General features: G+C 41.4%; 4 protein-coding genes across 10 annotated transcripts; 2 read left to right on the forward strand and 2 right to left on the reverse strand.

Moving 5' to 3' along the window:
• Window positions 1-311: 311 nt before the first annotated feature.
• On the forward strand, window positions 312-5,093 carry map7a (microtubule-associated protein 7a). 3 transcript variants are annotated; one of them, XM_029139360.3, is made up of 15 exons: window positions 312-446; window positions 1,037-1,126; window positions 1,285-1,359; window positions 1,436-1,599; window positions 1,681-1,780; window positions 1,938-2,054; window positions 2,246-2,400; window positions 2,499-2,623; window positions 2,711-2,925; window positions 3,001-3,178; window positions 3,251-3,419; window positions 3,519-3,623; window positions 3,752-3,802; window positions 3,940-4,168; window positions 4,252-5,093. In XM_029139360.3, exons 1-15 carry the CDS (start codon window positions 320-322, stop codon window positions 4,260-4,262), a joined length of 1,911 nt encoding a protein of 636 aa, XP_028995193.1. In that variant the 5' UTR covers window positions 312-319; the 3' UTR covers window positions 4,263-5,093. The 3 variants fall into 3 exon arrangements, with proteins under 3 accessions (XP_028995193.1, XP_055361957.1, XP_055361958.1); XM_055505982.1 differs by lacking the exon at window positions 1,938-2,054 and having other exon boundaries at window positions 2,270-2,400; XM_055505983.1 differs by lacking the exon at window positions 4,252-5,093 and having other exon boundaries at window positions 3,519-3,622; window positions 3,750-3,802; window positions 3,940-4,032.
• LOC114848660 (uncharacterized) lies at window positions 4,956-8,604 on the reverse strand. 3 transcript variants are annotated; one of them, XM_029139384.3, is made up of 14 exons: window positions 8,575-8,604; window positions 8,370-8,482; window positions 8,128-8,247; window positions 7,518-7,637; window positions 7,279-7,398; window positions 6,946-7,065; window positions 6,654-6,862; window positions 6,528-6,573; window positions 6,313-6,446; window positions 6,061-6,192; window positions 5,860-5,974; window positions 5,633-5,767; window positions 5,414-5,539; window positions 4,956-5,332 (listed from the first exon to the last, which is right to left on the reverse strand). In XM_029139384.3, exons 3-14 carry the CDS (start codon window positions 8,165-8,167, stop codon window positions 5,196-5,198), a joined length of 1,434 nt encoding a protein of 477 aa, XP_028995217.1. In that variant the 5' UTR covers window positions 8,168-8,247; window positions 8,370-8,482; window positions 8,575-8,604; the 3' UTR covers window positions 4,956-5,195. The 3 variants fall into 3 exon arrangements, with proteins under 3 accessions (XP_028995217.1, XP_028995216.1, XP_028995215.1); XM_029139383.3 differs by lacking the exon at window positions 8,575-8,604 and having other exon boundaries at window positions 7,518-7,619; window positions 8,370-8,560; XM_029139382.3 differs by lacking the exon at window positions 8,575-8,604 and having other exon boundaries at window positions 8,370-8,560.
• Window positions 8,603-17,387, forward strand: ahi1 (Abelson helper integration site 1). 2 transcript variants are annotated; one of them, XM_029139317.3, is made up of 26 exons: window positions 8,616-9,526; window positions 9,890-10,005; window positions 10,107-10,684; window positions 10,791-10,879; window positions 10,968-11,154; window positions 11,278-11,470; window positions 11,563-11,658; window positions 11,750-11,935; window positions 12,056-12,208; window positions 12,356-12,488; window positions 12,582-12,705; window positions 12,936-13,165; window positions 13,474-13,577; window positions 13,675-13,793; window positions 13,877-14,007; window positions 14,094-14,234; window positions 14,364-14,548; window positions 14,662-14,701; window positions 14,797-14,849; window positions 15,078-15,195; window positions 15,496-15,551; window positions 15,688-15,750; window positions 15,846-16,008; window positions 16,087-16,172; window positions 16,593-16,681; window positions 16,827-17,387. In XM_029139317.3, the coding sequence occupies exons 1-26, from the start codon at window positions 9,517-9,519 to the stop codon at window positions 16,987-16,989; spliced, it is 3,606 nt and encodes a 1,201-aa protein (XP_028995150.1). In that variant the 5' UTR covers window positions 8,616-9,516; the 3' UTR covers window positions 16,990-17,387. The 2 variants fall into 2 exon arrangements, with proteins under 2 accessions (XP_028995151.1, XP_028995150.1); XM_029139318.3 differs by lacking the exon at window positions 16,593-16,681 and having other exon boundaries at window positions 8,603-9,526; window positions 16,827-16,967.
• A 608-nt stretch (window positions 17,388-17,995) lies between these two features.
• On the reverse strand, window positions 17,996-22,152 carry slc18b1 (solute carrier family 18 member B1). Of its 2 annotated transcripts, XM_029139396.3 has the most exons (14): window positions 21,957-22,149; window positions 21,700-21,824; window positions 20,393-20,488; window positions 20,213-20,286; window positions 19,963-20,110; window positions 19,628-19,784; window positions 19,390-19,526; window positions 19,210-19,311; window positions 19,036-19,127; window positions 18,663-18,758; window positions 18,512-18,586; window positions 18,328-18,421; window positions 18,178-18,227; window positions 17,996-18,076 (listed from the first exon to the last, which is right to left on the reverse strand). In XM_029139396.3, exons 1-14 carry the CDS (start codon window positions 21,985-21,987, stop codon window positions 18,016-18,018), a joined length of 1,338 nt encoding a protein of 445 aa, XP_028995229.1. In that variant the 5' UTR covers window positions 21,988-22,149; the 3' UTR covers window positions 17,996-18,015. The 2 variants fall into 2 exon arrangements, 1 of the variants encoding a protein (XP_028995229.1); XR_003784494.3 differs by lacking the exons at window positions 17,996-18,076; window positions 18,178-18,227 and having other exon boundaries at window positions 18,355-18,421; window positions 18,663-18,807; window positions 21,957-22,152.
• Between the last annotated feature and the right edge of the window lie 225 nt (window positions 22,153-22,377).

The raw sequence follows: 22,377 nt of genomic DNA on the forward strand, positions 1-22,377 counted from the left end.
TCTTTAAAGGGGGAGTATCCTTTTTATAGTCGACACTTCTCCCTGGACCTCCGTATCCTCAAATAAGACTGTATTTCCATCTTTGTTTTAGCTGCAAGCCACTGGGCAGGAGTATAACTGGATGCTTTGTATTGTTGCCTTTCTCTCCACCGGCGTGCGAGACACAGATGGATGAGCAGCTGATGCAGGAGGCAGCTCCCTGCGCAGCGCACTCTGAGCTCGAGGACCCGGAGGCATCTTGAAATAGAAATTGTGAAGAGCAAAAAAGGAGGAGGAGGAGGAGGGAACAGGAGGGGGGGTTTTGAGTGGGAGCATTGGTATGCCAGGCTCAAAACCTAGCATGGCCGTGAAGAAGAAGCAGAGTGCCATCCCACCATCCCAGGGACCACTTTCTACACGTACCATCCAGAGCCAAAGAGGGGGGAACCGGGCTGAAAGCAAGGCAGGTTAGTAGCTTTTAGTGCTTTGTTTAAGCTTTTGAGTCCCTGCAGCCCAATATAAGTCTTTCCTTAAAGTAAAAGCCAGAACGACTGTATATTACAAACGCAGGATTATCTGATCAAACTGATGACGCATGAACTGTACATTCTCTTTTAAGAAATAATTTAGCAGTTAAGCGTGGCCACAATAAATGTGGAAAACTACATGTCTAAGCACTGATTAGAATAAATATAAAAATCACTCATCATTTCCACAGCACTTTAAATTCCATTTGTTTTTGCTGATCTTCCGGATCACTGCTGTGTTTGTCTCTGTGTTTTCCCCCTCTTCATTCTGTCGCCTTTGTGAGCACTGGTCAGGCGCTAGCATGCTCTCTGCCTTCTACACGCAGGCAGTGTATAATAGCTCTTTGATTTGCAGCGGACCCCGAGGCCATCACCAGGCCATAATAGCAACTATTTTCCAAACTTAATTATGTAACGTCCTGCTCACAGACAGCAGAAATCCAGTCAAAAAGGGTATACTGGGTCTCAGATAATTAGCATTTAACCCTGGAGAGGTCATTTTTAACACAGTATTAATTCCTCGTTGACAGAAAATGGCTCTGGGGGTAAAGCAGATTTGCAGGTAAAGAAAGCAGCCTGCATTGGACTGAAGATCTGCAACACTCAGCGGGCTGCTACAGGTTTGATATACCTCTCTATGTTTACCTACCCTCACATTCACACATTCATCAGGCGGGTGACATTATGAAGACACCAGCTCATTTCCTAAACATCTTTTTTCAGATAAATATAACTGAAACTAATGCTTAGAGTAATGTGTGGCATTTTGGCATTCTAGTGTCTAATGGGCCAAATGTTGATGAAAGGCTGAAAGCAGCACGACAAAGAAGAGAAGAACACCAGAAGTTACAAGGTACGTTGCATCTTACCAGTCATGCAAAAGAGATTCATTCATGTATCTGTTTATGCAGTTTTATGGGTTTTTTTAGCTTCACGGGAATCAACCAGGTTGGAGCGAGAGCAGCGGGCCAGGCGTTACTATGAACAACAGCTGCAGGAGCGCAAGAAGAAACTCACGGAGCAGCGGCTCAAGGAGGAGCGGAGGCGAGCTGCCGTGGAGGAGAAGCGCCAGCAGAGGCTCAAAGAGGAGAAGGTCAGTGTTAATGCTGGACATTAGGACCTTTTATTTACAGCCAAACCGATGATTACACTGCTTTTTTTTTCTTCAACTAAGGAGAGACATGAATCTGCAGTTCGCAGGACGCTGGAGAAAAGCCAAAGAGCCCAACAGAACCTCAGTCAACACGGAAGAGGAAGGAAGCTCACCAAGAACAGTGAGCTGAGATGATTGTCTCCTCCACTGACGCCTTTCGTACCCCACAACACCACGCTTACAGTATCTTCTCTCTGTGTTGCATCTCTCAACACACACATTCTTGGCATGCCTTATGTCTTGCGATGCTGCACAAACTGCGCTGATCAATGCGTTAGCTCCACGCCGCGCGCCACTGACAGCATGGGAGAGGGACCTGATCAGTCGCCTGCTTACCCCCACATGCTCCTTTCTGGCCAGGAGCAAGAGTGCTGCTTGTCAGTCAGGAGAAGAAGGTACACTCGCCTCATCAGCCAATTACAACTACATCGCTTCTGCAGTGAAAATCTCCAGGCCGCCTTGTCACTAACTCTGATTATTTTCCTGTATGTCAACACGTTGCACATTCATCCTGTTTCACTTTTCCCACCGTTTTGTGAATGTTTGTCCAATTACCCATAATTGTGGCAAAAAACCACTGTCTCAGCTGTCCATGTTTGTCGTCGTGCAGTTTCATTCCATTCCATGAATACCACCACTGCCATGACTTCCCCTCATAAACCTCAGCAGCACGCTGGTTCAGTCTACTACAGGTCATCTGCCTCACCCAGCCCTAACAACAGAAGCACCAATATGACACAGGTAACTCCAGCTGCTCTTTTGTTTTGTTTTGTTACATTTGCTGCTTGTGATCCCTCAACCACCTGTATGTTCAATTCTTTCTGTTCATTTTGTCTCAGATCAAAGCTGTTAGAAAGCAGGATATTAACAGGAAGACTTCAAACTGCAGCTCAGCTGCCATCAACAACAGTGTGAGACCAGCCACAGTTACACAGAGCAGAACAGCCTCCCCCTCTCCAGAACGGTAGGCTGTGAGACCACTACCTCCACGACTTGGTAGCAATAATGAGCACAAAGTGAAACATCTGTACTTCTCTGCTCTCTCTGAAAGGACCCCCCGAAGATCAATCAGCAGACATTCAACCCCACTGCAACTGGAGCTCCCGTCAGTGCCCGAGGAAGATGTTGCTGTGTGTAGTTCTGCCCTTGCTGCTGGTAATTCAAGGCCTGTCAGGACATCAGCTGAAGGTCAGCAGAATAAAATGAATGGTGAAAACCTGCCTGACACTGAGACAGGAGTTATAACAAGAACAGCGGGAGATGGAAGTAAGCGAATCCTTGGAAGCTTAATGTTCTACATTAATGTATATATTAATATAAGTTAATGTCATTCCTCTTCAGGCCCTTCCCTGACGCCTCACCATCCAGCTCCACAGCCTCCTGAGGTCGCATGCAGGCCTTCAGCAGGGACTACAGATCCAGAGGAGGCCTCCCGTCTCCTGGCCGAAAAGAGGAGAGAGGCTCGACTACAGCGGGAGAGGGAGGAGCAGGAGCGTCTGCAGAAAGAAGAGGCAGAGAGGTATGAAGCACCTCATGGACGGCAAAACTGTTAAAGACGGGTATATAAAATATATATGTATGAAATGTCCAGGAGGAGTCGCGAAGAACTGGAGCGCAAGCAGGCGGAGGAACGTGCTTCGCAACAAGCAGAGGCTCAACGTCTGATTGAGGAGAAGAAAAGAAGGGAGGAAGAGGAGAAGAGACGAGCTGAAGAAGAAAGAGCTCAGGCCATGCGCGAAGCTGCCCTGCTGCAGAAACAGGTGGGAATGGGAAATCGCTCAGTCCACATTTGTTATTAATATTCCTGTAAATTTTAAAGGCGGTTTAAACTTCTCTTCTGTGTTTTATATCTCATTCAGAGAGAGGAGGAACAGGCCAAAGAGAAGGCAAAAGCAGAGCAGATCAAACAAGAGCGAGAAATCCTTGCACAGAAAGAGGAAGTAGAACGGCAAGCAAGAAAAAAGGTGATGGGTCTAAAAAGCATGCGTGTGTACAGTACACAGCGATCAGCTGTCCTCAAATCAACAAACAGCAAAGATCTTGTCTCATTGTAGACAATGAATGATTTAGTAAAAGTAATTTTGTTTTCCAGCGACTTGAGGAGATCATGCGGAGAACCAGAAGAACAGATTCTCCAGATATGGTGAGATTTACTGTTCAGTTTTTAAAGAGTACACTGCCATAGGGCTTTTATGACGCACCGCCAGCATCATCCAGTAACACAGCACTGCCTCAGAAAGCCGCACAGCCCGTCCTTAACTGTGCTGGTTTCAAAAACAGAATCCAGGACCCGCGAGGTTGGTGCCAAACGACGCCCAGCCAAAGGAAAACACAGAGCCTGTGCAAAATGGCAGCGCAGACGGTGACGTCAAAGTGCCGGTGGGGACCAAGTCCTCGCAGCTGAGGCTGAGCAACGAGGAGGACATGATTCCTATTGTGGCCTTCAAGGAACGTAGGTCTCTCAGAACACTCACTGGCCTGGAGGAAATCCAGACGCATCAACGAGCAGGTGAGACGCCATTTGACCTCATGGTGGGAAATAGGCACCATATACGTATATATTTTTCATTCTGCTCTTGTCTCCCTGTTTAGAGGTCATATGAGCACCTTCAAAGTCGACGGAAGACTTTCCCTGAACGCTGCGATTTCTCTATGAAACACAGGTGATACTAGAGCACAGCCACCTCGCTGCCCTGCGCCGTCGCTAAAGAGCATGTACAGTTACAGCGCTGACTCACCAAGGACATCAGCATTCGGTCACTCCTCTGTGTAACCCGTGGTACAAGTTCTGGGCAAGTTGCATAATTTATTAAGTACAGCTGGTTTCTATAATAATGACTATCCTAAAATAGTAGCTGTAGACATTGGTAATGGTAGTGCCATTTAATAGTTATCAAGTGTTGCCTTTGTAAAATACTAGGAATAGCCTCCGACTATCACAACGTATACTGGCCATATGCGCTGCTTATTCCTAATATTTCTGTCCACGTTACCTTCCTCAGTCTCGTCACTGTGGAATCATAATAGCTCAGCGACAATAGCTCGGGTTGCTTTCGCGCTAAAAATGTTAGTGAGTATTCACCTAATGTAAAACCTATTCTTGTCTTTGCCCTCTGATTTTGTGAAGTATAGCAATCACATACAGTATTTCAAAGCTGCTAAGGAACTTAGTGTCCAAAGACTTTGCTTCAGTTTTTGTGAGTGATGTTTTAAGAAAAAATACAATGCACAAAGCATATATTGCACTGGAGATGGCTTGTTTGGTATTGCACACTTTCCAAATCAAAGCTTGAAGCGTAGAGGTTCAGTTAGTTTATTATGATAAAAGCATATAAAAACAGATGTATCAGATATTACTGCTCATAAATGTAACCTGTTAAAGCTATTAAGGTTGAAATCTCTGCCATATTTGATTAAAATTAATATTATACTGAGCCTGTAGTTGTTCTTTATTTAACATACTGTAATGACTGCATGTAATATAAAAACGTTTGTAAAAATAACTAATTCTAAAATTCCAAATGTACTTAAAACAGTCAGTGATTCAGAACACAGGATGGAGACAGAGGCTGAATCCTCTGCAGCAGCCGCCTAGTTTCCTCCGTCTGCGCCTGCACCTTCCAGAGCTGAACCTCGAGCTCGCTGTCAGCCAGCTGCGATACAAAGCCTTCATCTGCAGAGAAAAAGAATGCAGAAACCCTGCTAAGAGCACCACACTGCAGTACTGTTAAATGAGTTTATGACTCAAACAAACCTTTCTGGAGGTTAAACACTGTTATGATGACGAGCTGCTGAAATTGTACATCTCTCCTCTGCAGAAATGCTAAAAGATACTCGATTACGTTCAAGTAGTGAGGTCTCAGTAAGTGACGCATCTCAGCTAAAATAGCAGAAAACACAATGTTTAATAATAATATGCATAATGTAAACCAAGAGGATTCTTATCCATCGGTAGTTAAGAGTTATACATTACCACTCATGTCTAATTTGCTTATGATGGCTGCGCAGTTGTATGACAGCTGAGAATTCCCGCTTTGTCCCGACAGCTTCACCAGCCTTGAAACATGCTCTGATGTAAGTGTTGCTGATAACTTACATTTAAGTGGATCTAAAGCAGCGAGGAATTATGGGTTAAGGTTAAGTGTGTATGGGGTCATTTTACAGTAAGTAAAAGCACATTCTCCATCTCACAACACTCACCCAAGGTCATCATGTGTTGTAAGCATGAGGTCACATGCAGCAAGGTTTCGTCTCCCAGGGTCGGCAACAGAAAGGCCCTGAGGGGTCCTGATAAGCACAGACCCTCCAGTACAGCCTATAATATAATAGAACTCTGTGTGACTTAACCTCAGTCTCCATGCACACGTGACATACAGTGTTATGTCATGCGCCCTGGCTTACCTGCTGACCTGTGCAGGAGCTACACAGGTTGGTGATGATCTTACAGCTGTGTGCGACTATTACACAGCTGGATCTGTGATGACGAAGCAGCTGCCCGATTCCATCCAACACTCCTTCACTGATTAGGATGTCCTGGAGTCAAACCATGGAGACACTGTTAACATATAATAGTAAACCATCAAGTAAAGGTGGATCATGTCGCAGATGCTTCATATCACAGTTGAAAGGCTGCTGCTTTGTGGGGACTCGTACTTTGTTTGGTGGGTGCGCAGAGAGGTCAGACAGGAGCGTTATGGCTGGCTCGGTCCAAACAGGAGCAGAATCTTTCAGGAGCCCCTTCAGAGGCAGCACCCACTCAAGCTCCATCAGCTGCTCCTGGATAAGAACTATACATAAAAATGACAAACAGTCTCTGCCTCCTACTGTACAGTATGACGTCAGTGACAGATTGTGTTACTCATCATTACCGTTCATGGAGAGTGTTTGCAGGCATCTGCATGCTTGAGCTGAATTCTAAAAGCAGAATAAAATTAGTTAGTCAAATGCTGAATTCATCATAATTTTAGAATTTTAGAATTTGCTCTCACAGTGACCTTTTGTACAGAGGAGGACATGAGAGTCAAAAGAGACTTTAACAAGTAGTGACTTCCAATGCTGAGCATCTTTGGGTGATGCTCCTGCTTTGCAGCGATGTTACACAGAGCAGTGCAGCTGTAAAACTGAACCTCCGGATCTGAGGACTGGAGCAGAAGAACCAGAACTGGGATGGCCCCTGCTTGGCATAAGATCCTCGTCGGCCAATCTGGAATGGGACGAGAGGGTCAGTTTCCACTGAGCATCACCTGAATACAGCGGCTCAGTGACATTCGCAGGAAATCGCCTCACCTGATTGTGTGAGATACAACAGAGCCCAGGCTGCATCCTGTTGCACCTTTGGGTCATAGGATTTTGCTAAAGCCAACAGGGGTATGATTCCATCCACAAGCAGAGCATCTGTGTTTGATTCTAGAAGAAACTCACATGTACGATTATAAGTTTGAGTTAGGTTTATGAATCAAACCAAACTACCCCTTTCTGTCTTTTTCTCTTTATTTGTAATCATATGAATCAGAGACTTTCTCCTGGTCACTTGGTCAAACTGTAATTAACAATCTACAGTCTAAATATACAGATTGACCCATTTGCATACATGGCATATTCACTGTTTACTGTACGAACCTGCAGAGGCCAGCATGGCAATGCAGGCACACGAGTGACACTGAGCAGTAGCATCACCGGACTGGAACAACTCCAGTAAGGGAACCAGCATTCCCATTTCAATCACCAACTCTTTACACACTGAAATGAGATTTCTTGCACATTAGCTTGGAGAGTATGAGCCACATAAATCATCAGCTGGAAACTGTGGCAGTGGCCTGGTTTTGCCCTTTAGGATCATTCTTTAAAATGTCTCTTACCGTTATTCTTTATCAGCAGATTGACCACAGCCAGCAAGATACTCTTTTGCACATCAAAGTGAATTGATAAAAGCAAAGGCATGATTGGCTCCATGAAGTCATCTGGTAAGGGAGAGTTCACTTTAACACACAAATACAAAAACTATTTTAGAAAACAACCATGAACACTGTATGTCCAGTTGCATCCTCCAGTCAATGGCTTGTCAATTTGAATATTGCAGAAAGACAACTTTCCTGTGTTCTGAACTTCATTCATGTAAAGAAATATCTTTCAAAGACCGTATGTAAGGACAAAATGTGGTCACCTATTTACATGATACAAAATAAAACTGTACTGAAATGCAGAAAAAACAATCAATATTGCTGATCACTAATTAACAATTATAATAAAAGCATTAAAATTAAATCCTTTTGTTTTCTCTTCAGGTTGACACAGCATTCACAATGGTCCTATCAGCCAACTCTGGGAAAAAATACAGTTGAACATTTGCATAATACTGGCAGTAACCGTTAGAGTCCATAGAGCAAACATTTGTCTACTGGTCTGCAGATCATTTCCATCATGAATGACAGAGGTAACATAAAAATCAGTTTGTCTACCCTCACTTACACTGGTGACTGAGACGTAAATAATAAACAGCTGCAGTCATTTGCAGATCTATATTTTCCGAGGCTGCAAGTGTATTCAGTGCTTGTAGACGTTCCTGCCTGAAAATATGGGGTCCATTATCTAAGAGAAAAAAAAATTAACAATAAAGAAATACATTTTCACAACCTAGATAACAAAGTAATATAAAGCTGTTGAAATGTTAATAAAAAAGACAAACTAAACACAGGGTGTAATGGTCCTACCACATAGGTGGAGTAAGGTTGGCAACTGAGTCGTCCTTTCAGGTGTAATCCTGACGCAGGTACAGTGGGACAGTTCTTTGTAAACTTTCAGTTTAAATTCCTTGCAAACATTCCTGAAATTTGCAGCAAATTCTTTAAGCATCTTGGAGCAATTCTCACAAAAGACAGAAGCCATGTCTGCATATTCAGTGGAGACGTACCGCACCTGCCTGCTGCACTTTACCTGCACGTAGGCTCGCCCATTGAGAGTCACGTGACTGCTAAGGCGGTTAGAATCCATAATTACAGATAATTAGAATTAGCCCTTTACACAAAGGTAAAACCACTGAAATTTTTTATTTTTTTCGTTTTATTTATTATAATTTTATTTGATTTTTTGGAATAACTTTACGTTGCGTATTTACAGTAAATTAGTGTCTTTTTTTATTAAAGTATTATATCAGCAACAACTTTTTATGTATTAGTTTCTATTATTGCTTTGCTCGGTTAGGGTTACATTTTTAACAATATTATTATAACGGTAATGTATTTTGTTTATTACATAGTTTTATTGTCTGAAAAGAACATTTTCAAAAACATCATGGCGGATGTACGTAACAGGCGTTGCTTGCGGTTGTACGTCCCCAACGTGTTGGTGTGGCCCCTCCCCCCACGTTTTCGCTTGTTTTGGTTGACTTGGAAACCATCGCGGCGTTGTTGAAGTTGAAGGAGGACAGAATCTCTGCACGGGGGATACGTGCATTAGCATCAGCTAGCTAGCTAGTTAGCTAATATTTTTTCAATTTAGTACACCTGGGACTCGGACTTTCTAATAAACGTATCTTTTGGGTTCTCTACGGTTTCTTTGGGTTCGTAGTCCACTATACCACTTAGTTAACAATGGCACTTAGCAAGCTAGCTTAGAACGCTAGTGTTACCATTATATAGTTATTGTAGTTAGTTTTATCTTAGCTCGGAAGACATACATTTTTATTATGTTTTAATAGATGCTGCAAACATCACATACAAGAGCGGTTCGTCTATTAAATCCCTTTCACTTTTTGCCATGCATCGTTAGCGGTTTCGTATTTTTAGCTGAAGGGGAAGTCTTCCCTGGATTAACTGTATTCTCCCTTTGCAATAAGAATGAGCATTACGTAGCCTGAGGATGCCAGCAGGTAAGTTACTGCTTACTGAATAGTTAGCCCTCTCCTTAGGACACACCATCATGTACATGCGTAATATTTTATTACTGTAGTTACTCAAGGTGGGGATGTGTTATATATTGTTGTATATTTAAGTTTGGAACACACATTTTCTTTTATTTTTAATGTATTATGTACAGATGTGGTCAAGTTAAAGACATTAAAATGTATGTGACTGGGTGTCTAGTAAAATTGAAATTCTTAAAAGTTAAAGTTAAAAAGTATATCAGAAAGTATATCTATATACAGAAAAAAATGTCAACACAGCAACAGTCATTTAACATTAGGTCAACTGATGTTAACATAGCCAGCAATGACAGTGAAGCCTTTTTACAGGTCAAAGTGAAGACCGGGCAAAGACTCGGGAAAGATTTAATGAAGTTTTCAAGAAATACACTGAATCTGAGAAGAAGTTGAAGAAGAAAAGCCGTGAAACACAGGAGACCATTGTGGTATGTGCTCTAGTACTGAATAACATTTCCAAATTCTAGTAATTTCATATAGAAATTCTGAAGACAAAACATATAGAAAGTAAACTTCTCTCTATGTTTAGCTTCAGAATCTTAAAAAGAATCTCAACCTTGAGAAGGACACAGAAGATGATGAGACAATCCTTCAGAACACATATCACCCGGAACAGGGTAGTCCTCGCTATACAAAGAATAAAAGGAGAGAGAAGGAAATATCAGAAAAGGTTAATATAAACAACAGTAGAAACCAAGAGGAACCTCAAATTACAAAATCAAAGAAGAAAAATAAAAGGGACCTTCCTGCCCTCCCCATACCTGAGGACACCACAAGTTTCATTCAGAAGGATGTGGATGATTCTACTGAGAATGCCTTCCATCCAGATGATGATGGTGGCAGAGAAAAGGAATCAAGACGAAAAAGTAAGAGGGGGAAAAGCAGAGGAGACACAGAGAACAAACCAGAGAGTCAGATAGAGGACACTGAAGACAATCTGTTGCATGAATACCAGCAGCAGATAGCACAGGTGGAAGAGAAAACTGTAAAGCCATCAAAGATCAAGACAGAAAAAGAGAGTGTCTCCCAAAGTCTAATGCTGAATAATGATGTGGGGAAGAAGAAAAAGAAGAAGTTAAAATCTGTAGTTACAGAGTCAGATGCTGGGTTTGTATATCTAATATTATGTTATACATTAGTCACCTTTTATACGTATTACTTTATAAAGATACAAGGTTTACAAGTATGTTAAATTAAGAATTCTTTCCACTAGGGATCAAGATGAAGGTGTAGAGCCGGATGCTGATGTGGGAAATGGAACTGAAGCCAAGGGAAAGAAGAAAAAGAAGAAGAAAAAGCACAGTAAGTGAATGTTAATTGTCCAGAAATAGTTTACTAAACACCATTAGAAAGTTCCTGTAACAAATTTTGTTTTATTTCCATTTTGCAGTTGTCAAAGATGAAAGTGAGACAGAAGCAGAAGTACCACAAAACACAAGCTTTGATGACAGTCTTGTGCTAGGAGTGAATGTGCACAGAACAGACCGCCTCAAAACGGACCTACTCATCTCACACCCAATGGTGAAGGTCCATGTTGTTGATGAATCCACTGGACAGTATGTTAAGAAAGAAGACTGGTGAGAATAAATACTCTCAGACCCTGTTTTTATACATTTCCTTGAGTGTTGGACTTTATATACCATATGAAAAATACCTGCAGTTAAATGGCTGTTTTGTCCCTTTTGCTTTTCCTTTTAAAGCCATCGTCCCGTTTCCTCATTTTATGAGCAGGAGAACGTTGATCACATTCTCCCAATCATGACTCAACCTTTTGACTTCAAGAAAAACAAATCGGTTATCCCCGAGTGGGAGGAACAGATCATCTTTAATGAACGCTTTGGTTACTTTGTTCAACAAAGTGACGAAAGCCCCAGGGTTATTCTCTTCTTTGAAGTAAGAGACTTTGCATTTAGAAATATTGGCCTGTGTAAATCCAACTCTCTTTTTTTGTTTTTAATTATATGTTTGTAATTCAATTAATAAAGATTTTGGACTTCATAACAATGGAAGAAGCAAGAGCCAAAGCTGATGTAGATAAACATGAACGAGGATTCAGAAAGGTTGCATGGGCATTTCTCAAGGTAGTATGTGTCTCACTGGCTAACGAAAAATCAAACTTTAATTTCATTTTTAATTTTACTTTTTAACTTGTGATATAATCCTTATATTCAGCTTGTTGGCACAAACGGTGTGCTGAATATCGACAGTAAACTTCGCCTGCAGCTCTTTTGCCCTCTTCCTCGAGCAAAGAAACAACCTAAAACCATAGAGGTGGTGGAGTGGTGGCGGAAATACCCTCGTCACAAATACACATCCACGCTTTATGTTACAGTCAAAGGGATTAAACTCCCTGAGCATGTAAGTATGTTGCAGATTACATTAGATATTTATTGTAGATAATGTGTAACGTGTTAAGATCAAAGTGGACAAAAAGCAGGAATAGACTTGCTTGTAGCTAAAATAAATTCTGCTTTGCAGGTGGATCCTAGCATTCGCTCCATGATGGCGCTGCAGGAAGAGCGAGGCAGCACATCCTACAGCGATCTGCAGAACGAGGTCACCAAGAGAAGTCTGACACAACCTATGGACAGCAAGCCGGCAGTCTTGAGATGGAGCAGGCTACCTGGTCAGGTTAGTGGAATAATCAATTAGATTTTGAATTAACCTGCGGCAAAAGATTAATTCATTAATTTACAACTTTTCACAAACAAAAATATAAAGATGTAATAATGTGTTGTGGATTTTTGCACAAGACCTACAGTGGTTTCTGTATTAAAGATCTGTCGGATACCTAACAAGCCCTTGCTGGCTTTTCGTGGAGGTCAGATGGGCTGTTTCACTGTGCTATTTTCTCATGCTGGGACAATACTGGCTGCTGCTTGTGCTGACAGAGATGCATTCCCTGTTGTAGGTAAGCTGCCCCTCACTTTGTGAAACATTCCCGGCTGATGCTGTGTTTCACAAGGGAATTCAAGGTAATTAACTGGTCATTTTTTGTTTTCAGTGTATGAGATTCCCTCCGGAAAGGTTTTGGCTGCCTTCAATGGCCATCTGAAAATTGTGTATGATCTCTGCTGGTCCAGAGACGACCGAAGCCTTTTGTCTGCCTCCTCCGATGGAACTGTCAGGTAAGTTCCGGTTTATCCCATAAAACAACAAATAGAGCTCACAAGGAGTGAAGGACGTTTTTGTTGTGCTGGGTGAATTGCTGTAATAGCTGTTTTTTAATAGCACCTCTAGGGGGAGTCTGTCAACTTCTCACAGCATATGCTCACCAGCTCTTTATAGTAGCAGTGACACAGCATGTTTTAGACTGTAGTCACAGCACAGATTTCCTCATTCTGTCCTCCTCCCTCAGAGAGTGGAATGTAGAGAGGCTTCAGGGAGCAGCCCAGAAAGTGCTCACTCATCCATCCTTCGTGTACTGTGCTCAGTACCACCCGTCAGCACAAAACCTGGTGGTGACCGGCGCCTACGACTCTCTGGTACGAGTGTGGAGGCTTGATGTTGATGACATAAATGGCGAACTGCTGCAGGACTTCGAGGTCCATGGGAGTTTCATCAACACAGTTTGTTTTGACTCTGAAGGTATGACCATGATACTGCTGCCCTGTTGTTAATTCTTACTGTTGGTGCCCTATATAACCTCAGATAGGTCCCCGATCACATGGAATCATGTGCAAGATATGAATGAAGGTTCCTCAAACTTATACCACTCTTTTACCTCATTTGTAATAGTAATTATCAAAAGCTTAATTTATATAGGAGTAGGAATCACATTAATCATCCAGTGTTAGTTGTCATGCTTGCGCCTGGACATATAATATTAATAGTATATTGTACCTCTGCATTGTTGTATTTGATGTTTTTTTTGTTGTTGTTTTCCTTGCAATTAGGAAGAAGAATGTTCTCAGCAGACAACACAGGCCTAATAAATGTGTGGAAAACCCCAGTAAATGATGGCACGCAGCAGTCGTGTCATCGTTGGTGTATAGAGAAGGTAGAGTCGATGAAATTTGCCAATTTTAACGACATACATATTTTAAACAAAACATTAAAAATTTTAATACACTCTTGTTTGTGTTCTCTCTTGGCAGAAAATTGACGAGTGTGACCTCAGCGGTATCCCCATAAACAAGCTGCAGCTCCATCCAAATGGGCGGTGCCTCCTCATTCATGCCAAAGACAGTGTCCTAAGGATGATGGACTTAAGAATGTAAATAAGACAAAGAGGAAGTAGTATCAATTTTGATCATTTGTACTTCAAATAATGGAATCGTTTTAATGCTCTGTTTTTAGTCTGGCTGTAAAGAAGTACACTGGAGCCACCAACTACAGAGAGAGAATTTACAGCACTTTTACACCGTGTGGGAACTTCATCTTTTCTGGTAGCGAGGATGGGATGGCATATGTGTGGAATACTGATACGGGTGAGGACCATACTTTCGTCTTTAATATAAACCCCTGCTATTGCCAGTTATTACCTGCTTAACATTTGGCGGATTCGTTTTTCCAGGTGACCAAGTTGCAGTGTACTCTGAGCTTTGCTACCCCACCGCAACTCACGGCGTGTCCTTCCACCCTCACGAGAACATGGTTGCTTTCTGTGCTTTTGGGCAGAGCCAGCCTGTCCATGTGTACATATACGACCACAAAGGTTTGTGGTTCCTTCACTTTCCTTAGTAAAAACACCCTATCATGTTCAGCTGTGCTTTTGAGTCAGTTCACAGTGATGACATATGCTGAACTTCATTTGAACTACAACCTGTCCTACTGTTTAATACAGTTTCCCAGCTTGAAGTGCACAAGATAAAAGCAGCGAGCAGATCAGCCTCTGCAGATGCCAAAACCATCAGACACACTCCAGATTGCAATGTGCTACAGGACACGTCAACCATGGACCAGTTTGCACAAGCCACAAGACGTGCCATGAAAATGCAGTGTGTTAAGGAACAACTGGATTCAGTACTTGTAAATACTCACCTATATTACTTTTAAACATACTGGTACTACAGTATACAACGCTGTTTCAGAAGAAATTGAGAAATAATTAAATTAAAACTTGCATTTTCTGACTGTTGTAGGAGTCGTATCCAAAGTCTTCAGGATACGTTTTTGAGCAAGGTATTGTGTGAGTAGCATGTGGTGCCACTTTACATCTGGTTTGTGTTACAGTCTTATCTCACTCAGTTTGAAACATTTGTGTTTGTGCTTGACAGATAAAACGGGATTTACTCACACAGGGAGGAACTTGATTTCAGAGTCTTGTGCAGTGAGTATTTCTATGAGTGGTTATTAATCACAAATTAATCAGGATCATAGATATGGGTTTTCCACCACAAAAATCATTGTAATGTTGAATTCAGATATTTCACAGCAGTACATTAGGAGGAATTTATCATGGACTTGTGAAAATATGCATTATAGTTATGAAAGTATAGGTTTTTAAAGTAAACAAAAGTGATATGCAGCTACAGTATAATCCACCTTTTCTTTTCAGATGGGATTGAATGTCTCGCTGCCACCTCCATCTCTTCTGTCGCCACACTCCAAGCTGCAGCTCTCTGGATCCCTGGCAGAGCAGCTTATCCCCCAGGCAGCTCTTAGCAACCAGAAACGTTAGTGGCTCATTCAGTCTAAAACATAGTTGTGTGTTTAACCAATGAATGGTTCCACTGCAGCTCTGTGAAGGTTGAGGTCAAATATTTCAGAAGATTACAGCTGTAGTATAGCTCTTGCTGACCAACACCAAATGCTCACACCATTAGGATTTAGACTATTATGAACCATGTACACTATACGTAGAGAAACAGACGGGCCACTGGTCATTTTGACATCGATTTGTAAGTGGTCTCTGCAAAAAAAGGCAGTGTGTGACTGTGTTTGTGTATAAACTAAATATTCCTCTTTAATTTCAGGTGGTTTTAGTCCAGTTGGTCAGCATCTGAAAGGAGTTTCATCCTTCAGGTCAAAGGTAAGACTCAGCTTTAAAAGTCTATCTGCTTCTTTTTGTATTGGCTTTTCATTTGTCTTTGTTCTAGAATTGGATAAATATTACTACGATCATCATCTACTGTAACTGCTGTTGTTGTTTTCTCTTTCCCTCTTAGACCCTTCGTGATCACGTTCCTTGTGCGGATGTGGAAACGGATTCTGCCTCTGTTCAACAAGTAGTAAGTATGAAGTGTATGAGATGCAGCTCTGGCACCGTCACATGCACCCTTTGCTCTACATACTCAACTCCTCTGCCCTTGTGTTCATCCTCTAGGTTGTCTCACTCTACAACTACAGAGCTAATCGGTCTGATGAACTGACCATGCGTCGTGGTGATGTCATCCAAGTGCTGTACAAAGACAATGACAACTGGTGGTTCGGTCGCCTGCTCAGTGGGCAGCAAGGATATTTTCTTGCTTCATATGTTGTAGATCAAAGTGAGTGAAATATATTATTGCTAAATTTGCTTTTCTTTGTTCTTCAAATCTTCGGTATGAATGATTTTCTTGTTTTAGGAGATTTCAGTGAAGGGGCGTCTCAGTCTGCAGAGCCACACACAGCCTTGTCTGAAGGGACTGCTGAGAGGTCAACGCCGACACGGGTAGGGACAATAACAGATGGTGACCGTCATTATAGCGATACTGTATCTGCACTAAACGCTGAGGCAGGCAATGATGGAACAGGTGTGGACCCCACATGCAATCTGTTCTTTGTCTTGTCTATGGTGCTGGGTCTGTTTAGTACTGTATATTCAGTTCTGTGTTGGCTGAGCTCCTCTTCAAAATGCTTTATCTAGCGCCTGGACATATTTTGTGTGTGTGTGTTTCTCCATTTTGACATTTTTGGCAAATGTCACACAATCCACAGTGACTCTGTGTCAGCCTCTAGTGAGAGAAAAGGTTTTGGGTTTAAGATTTTAAGACTGTTCACTCTTAAAATACCACATGGTGATTGTGGTCTGTCTTTTCTTCTCCTTCTACTCGTCATCACTTCATGGTTTCTCGCTTCTTACTTTTCCAAGGTGTCTGCTGCAATTAGCTCTTCTGGGGAACTTAGGTTTCTTTCTGAGCCAACCCTTTCTGACACTGAACCTGAGATGGCTGAAAACAAGTAAGTGTCTCCCTGCACTTTGCCACCCTCCTCACTACATTCACAGGGGCATGATGACTTCACACTGCATGACTTTTCCCTAAACTACATGGGCTTACTAAGAAAATACAAATAACAATATTGGTTGTCTGTGGTTTTCCCGCAGAGCTAGAAGGAAGAGGAAAGTGAAAAAGGCTGGAGCCGTTTCATTGTCGTCTCAGGCCACAGTTTCAGGCACAGATGCTCCAGGCTGGACCAGATCAACAGCAAGACCTCTCCCAAAGAGACCTACAGGTCGGATTAACGGTGCCTTTGAATCTGACACATAAACTCAGACATTTAATTGTTGTATTTTCTTAGACTCTAGTGGAGTTTATTATATGCCATTTACTAATAACTATAAAAATAGTTTGCCCAAGACTGTTTCTCTTTTGTAAATGGAATGTCTGTTTTTTGATCTAAAAAAAAAACACATGATTTCATATTACCATACATGGCATGTGAATTAGTGTAACTGGCAAAAAATGGTTTTATATTTAAACTTGAAACAAACAAAGGTATATTTTTAATTAAATTCTTTGACATGAGGATATTAAGAGAAATGGACTTTTAAAATCTTTTTGATATTTGGTCCATGCTTTGCAGGCTCTTAAGTGCTGTATAACACATAAGGTATTATCACTTTCATTGTATAATAGTATAAGTAAATAAACACACAAATTATTTACATGGTTTTCTTTATTCAATTACACAAAACTGTGCAAATGCAAAAAAGTCTCTTGATTGAAGATACAAAATAGGTCTGCACTGAAAACTGCATAATGCTCCAAGTTAGTTACAAAAATAACATGGTACTGTATGTGTGGTCGACACATGAAAAATGTGTTAAATGTAGTTAGTTTCTTTAATATGTATATTCTGTAAATCTGACTTCAACAGTTTATAGTAAACCCAATATTCTTGCAGCAGAGCCTCAAAATAGAAAAAAACATTATGCCATAAATGTCTTGTGATTTCCCATGATCAGTATTAAATAATGTTCTCCTCTAATCTAAATTCTGATGCAAGGCACTGCAAAATATGAAATAATCAAACTATTTAAAATAGTCATACCTGTATATCATTTAAAGTCAGTAATACAGCCATTAGACGGTGGCCATATAAAGACATAAAACTATTCTGTGAAGAGAAAAAAACACATCTAAGAAGAAACTCGTATTGATACAAGATTCCTTATAATTAAAAAAAAACATGAATAAAAAAATAAGTTGTGTAACTTGATGACAAATGACCATAAATAGCTGAACCTGGTTTTGTTTACAAGGATACATGAGCCACATGACTGAGGGTTTTATTCATTCATTCAGGAGAGGAGTGCTTTCTTCTGTTTGTCTATTCTCATCTTCTTCTTCAGGGCTTTAAATCAAACAAAGGAGCAGTTGTTACAATCGACTGGGTAAAATAACATTTACGTATACTACTGTGGAGCATCTGAGTAAATATAATTAATGTGCTACCTTGGTCGTCGTGGTCGCTGACAGAGATGATACACAATGAGGAGAAAAGCCTGAGGACATTTTAAAGTGACATTAACTCAATGCAACTAAATAGACACGTGATGGTTTCATGTGGTACTGTAACACTGCACAACCTGATTTAACACTTACAGACAAAAATGCCAGGGCTCCTTGGATCGCAGAGGCCCATTCAAAGCTCAGGTGTTGTGTTAGAAGACCACCTACTGTTGGTCCATAGAACATCCTTAAAGAAACAAAGGTTTACTTCTTAACAACATGTAAACTAATCAGTGTCAGATATTATTTGTATAGTTACAGAATAAGTAAAACTTACCCCAGGCACCAAAATGCCCCAAACAGCCCAGACACCATTCCTAGAGTACTCAGCCCTTCATCAAATCCTTTCTCCCTACAAACCAACCAAAGTGTAAGTGTGAAAAAATGTGGAGGTCACAGATGTGGGAAGATGACGTGAAGGCACTTACAAAGCGCATGTGATGATCTCAGGGAACGTGGGGAGGACAGTCATTCCCAGGGAAAACCCAATTAAACCCAGCATGACGATCAGCAACCACTGCTGGCTGCGCATACGACAACACGAGTAAAAACACTGCTGAGGCAACATGTAACCTGCAAAATACGCCCGAAAAAGTGCTGATAGATCCTGAAAACTCTACAGATTCTGCAAATTAAAACATATTGGGAAGCTTTCAGCTAACAACAGCACTATTCATCTAAAATCAGCACAACATCTACTCTCATCTATTACGTTAGTCACAGTTTGACCTTCTGAGAATTTGTCAATGTGAAAGTGAATGTAGCTCTGTGTAATAAAAAGGAGCCAGTAGTCATTCTCACCTCGGGATATGGAGGAAAGGAACAGGACCGAGCAGACAGAAGCCGACTGCTGTGATAGTGCTTCCTATCACCATGAACCAGCTCCTAGTGGCCTGACGTCAAACATAACAAAAAATAACAAGTGACCAACTATATAGGAATCGCCTAAAAGGAGTCTTTTTTTTTCATACTCACAGGATATTTATCAGTGAAATAACCCAACAGCGGTGACACTAGACAGTAGGGTAGTGACAAACCAAGCATGATGAGCCCCACGTGGCCAGGCGAGAGACTGAACTAGTAAAAGCAGAGAGGAATGCTTGTTCACGAGATGGATAACAACAACAAAAAATTCATGTCAAGAGAGGAAGTTACCTTCTCGATAGCAAACAGGGACAAGGTAGCATCCAGGAAGCCCAGACCTGCGCTGAGGGTGAAGATCACGTAGCAGACCAGGACGATTTTGACATGGGAGAGGAGCTGAAAGAAGGAATCCTTCGAAGGGTTTGCCTCTTTAAGTAAGAGGAGAAACAAACCACAGCTTACAGTTACAAACCCAGAACAAATGAGTAAAAACTAATGCGTTGGTGACTTATAGGTTTTAAAATGATACCAATTTTTGGCAAGACGCATATGTTGAGAGGAACCATAAGCAACAGGATACATCCAAGAAGCATGAAAGGGACTTCGTATCCAAATGACTGGTAGAACCACCCGCCCACTGGCGGCCCCATAATAAGACCAAGTCCTGTGAATATCTCCAAGCTACCCTACAAGTAGAGACATATGGAATCACATACACATCACTCAGGTGGAAGCTTTATCTTTTTGATTTCCATGGCACCGGGGATATGGAACATTCAAAACACAACATAATGCTTTTTCTGTTTTCTCCTGAGTCTAATATCTAAATAACATACCAGCATGACAACAGTTGTCTGCACTCACCAGAACAGTGGCCACATTGTTGGGGAATATTTTTGCTGTCATTGCAAAAGAGGAGGTCATTGCAGCGGAAAAGCCCATGGCGTCGACCGACCTCACTATAAAACACAGAGTAATGAATGCAGCTCCTGAAGGAACCCGGTCCAGTAACCTGCATTGGAAGAAAACACTGACGTGGTCAGAATTCACCTACAGGAATTAAATGGCCAGTGTCGGTCTCTATCATCATCGTTATTACTGAAATAGCACCTACCCAAACAGAATAGTGCAGACGGCCGACACGAGAAGTCCCGCGATGAGCATGAATTTAGCACCAATTTCAACAATCTGATGAATTAACCAAGAATTAGAGTCATCGCATAACACTTAATAATTTAATAAAATTATTACAAAACAAATGAATACCAAAAGTTGATCAACAACATACACTTACATATTTGCCGAATATTAATGAACCAAGTAAATTACAGATGGCATAGCAGCCAAATATGAGCCCGATGACCGTCTGACTGGCTCCTTTCTTTAGTGCCTGTGGAGGAACAGAGGAGAATTTCAAAATAAAACATAATTTTGCCTATTGTAGGATGTTAAAACAATTTGAATCTCTCTAAATAGTCAATTAACAGGGAGTGAACGAAGGTGGTGATGTAGTTCAGTTTCAGGTAGATCATTAACTAGTTTAACTTGATTAAGGCTTCTTGTGCTTTAACCTTTGCCTAACATTTATTACTCAGCAGACGGTACCTGAGACCCTCTCTCCAAGCAGGATTGGAGTGATTCACTTGCCTTCAAGGAGGCTTCCTGATGTGCACCACATGATGCTATGCACAGTACAGAAAGAACTTCAGAACCAAAAGAAGGCTGAAAGTGGTTCTAACCATCAAGAAGTAAAACTTGAGTCTGAACTACTTAGGTTAATTGGCAACATGTCAGCAAAGAGCATCTTGAAGAGTCCGAGTCTCGCATAAGTAGAAATCGACTGAAGTTCATCAATCTATGCAAAGCTACACTTTCACAAATCTGTCTGTGAACATAGTTTAAATGCTAATTAAAGTTTACAGTTGTAAACATTTTAATCACCTTGAAACTCTACATACAACAGAAGAGCCAGGTCTCCCGTGGTCACAGACCAATTACTGAGCTTCGTGTTGTTCACACATTGCTAGAATCCACTTTTACAGGGTCATTGTTTAAATTTTGTAGGTCTGTCGATTATTTGCAAAGTCAATGTACAACATTTATGGGTCAACCCCAGTTGGGCATTAACTGTACAATAAGATACTACTGTTTGCTAATAAAATATAATATGATGAACCTTGTAATTTAGTTAGATGTCATTTATAGCTTGTGAGGTACAATGCTGAGCAAAACCCCTAAGCAATGGTCTGTGATCTCAAGACATTTATTATCATTTACTAGCATTAAAAGTACAGTTACATACAATAAAAAATAAATACCTGTCAATCTGAGTTCTCACAATATGGCACATATTGTGAAACTGACTCCACAGGTGAGAGTCATCTTTGATGAAAATTTAATTTTGATGTAAGAGTGAATCCTTTGTAAAACTACAATTTCCCTCAGTGATTAATGGTTTTGTATCGTTATTGACACAGCACCTGTCATCACACACTGGAAAATGAACCATTGGTTCTAAATTGTAGTACTTCTACTGTACCTGGAATACTTTTTTCCCGACTTTGTGTACTTCTGCCTGAGTTCTAATGTCTTTTTACCTACCTCGTTGGGGAAAAATGGGCCTAATATTGAATAGCAAATCATTGAGCTGAAGTTGACAGACGCCACTGATATCAGAGTGAGGATCTGCTGTCTGGTCATCCGCGGTGGACGAGCTGTTGAATCCGCTGGAGAAAAACGGAAACGAAAGAAGTAATATAAAGAAGTAACGAGAGTAAAGCTCGTAACAGAAGGATCCGATCCCACGTTAAGTTTGACTGGGCTGATTTATTGTAGGTTCAGGGACGGAAGGCACCAACCTGCTGGCTGAAGGTCGACGGGTTCGTCCATTTTTAATTGTCCAGTTTTTGTTCAGATCAGAGGTTCTGACGGTGACATAACGAGGCGGAGCGAGGTCCCCGAGCCGCCGGCCGAACCGCTCCTGGCGGTCTGTTCCGCCACAATGAGCCGCCGTCTCACGCACCAGCGTTTCCTCGTCGCGAACGTCACATGTTACATCCAAGGAGCATGTTTACACGGAAGACGCTCCTCCTTCAGAATAAAAGCCCTGCTATTCGACTCTATGACAGCCGTCACAAATAAATACAAATAAATGGCTAAAATGCCTACTCGAGCACAAATAATTGCCCTGCTGTATCTGGCTTAAAGCTAATTGGCTTCAACGTTCAAAAAACAGAACACACGTCATTTTTGTCTTAATTGTCGTCTGTACTTCCGGTG

Source organism: Betta splendens, chromosome 22 (assembly GCF_900634795.4).
Source record: "Betta splendens chromosome 22, fBetSpl5.4, whole genome shotgun sequence".
Lineage (NCBI taxonomy): Eukaryota > Metazoa > Chordata > Actinopteri > Anabantiformes > Osphronemidae > Betta > Betta splendens.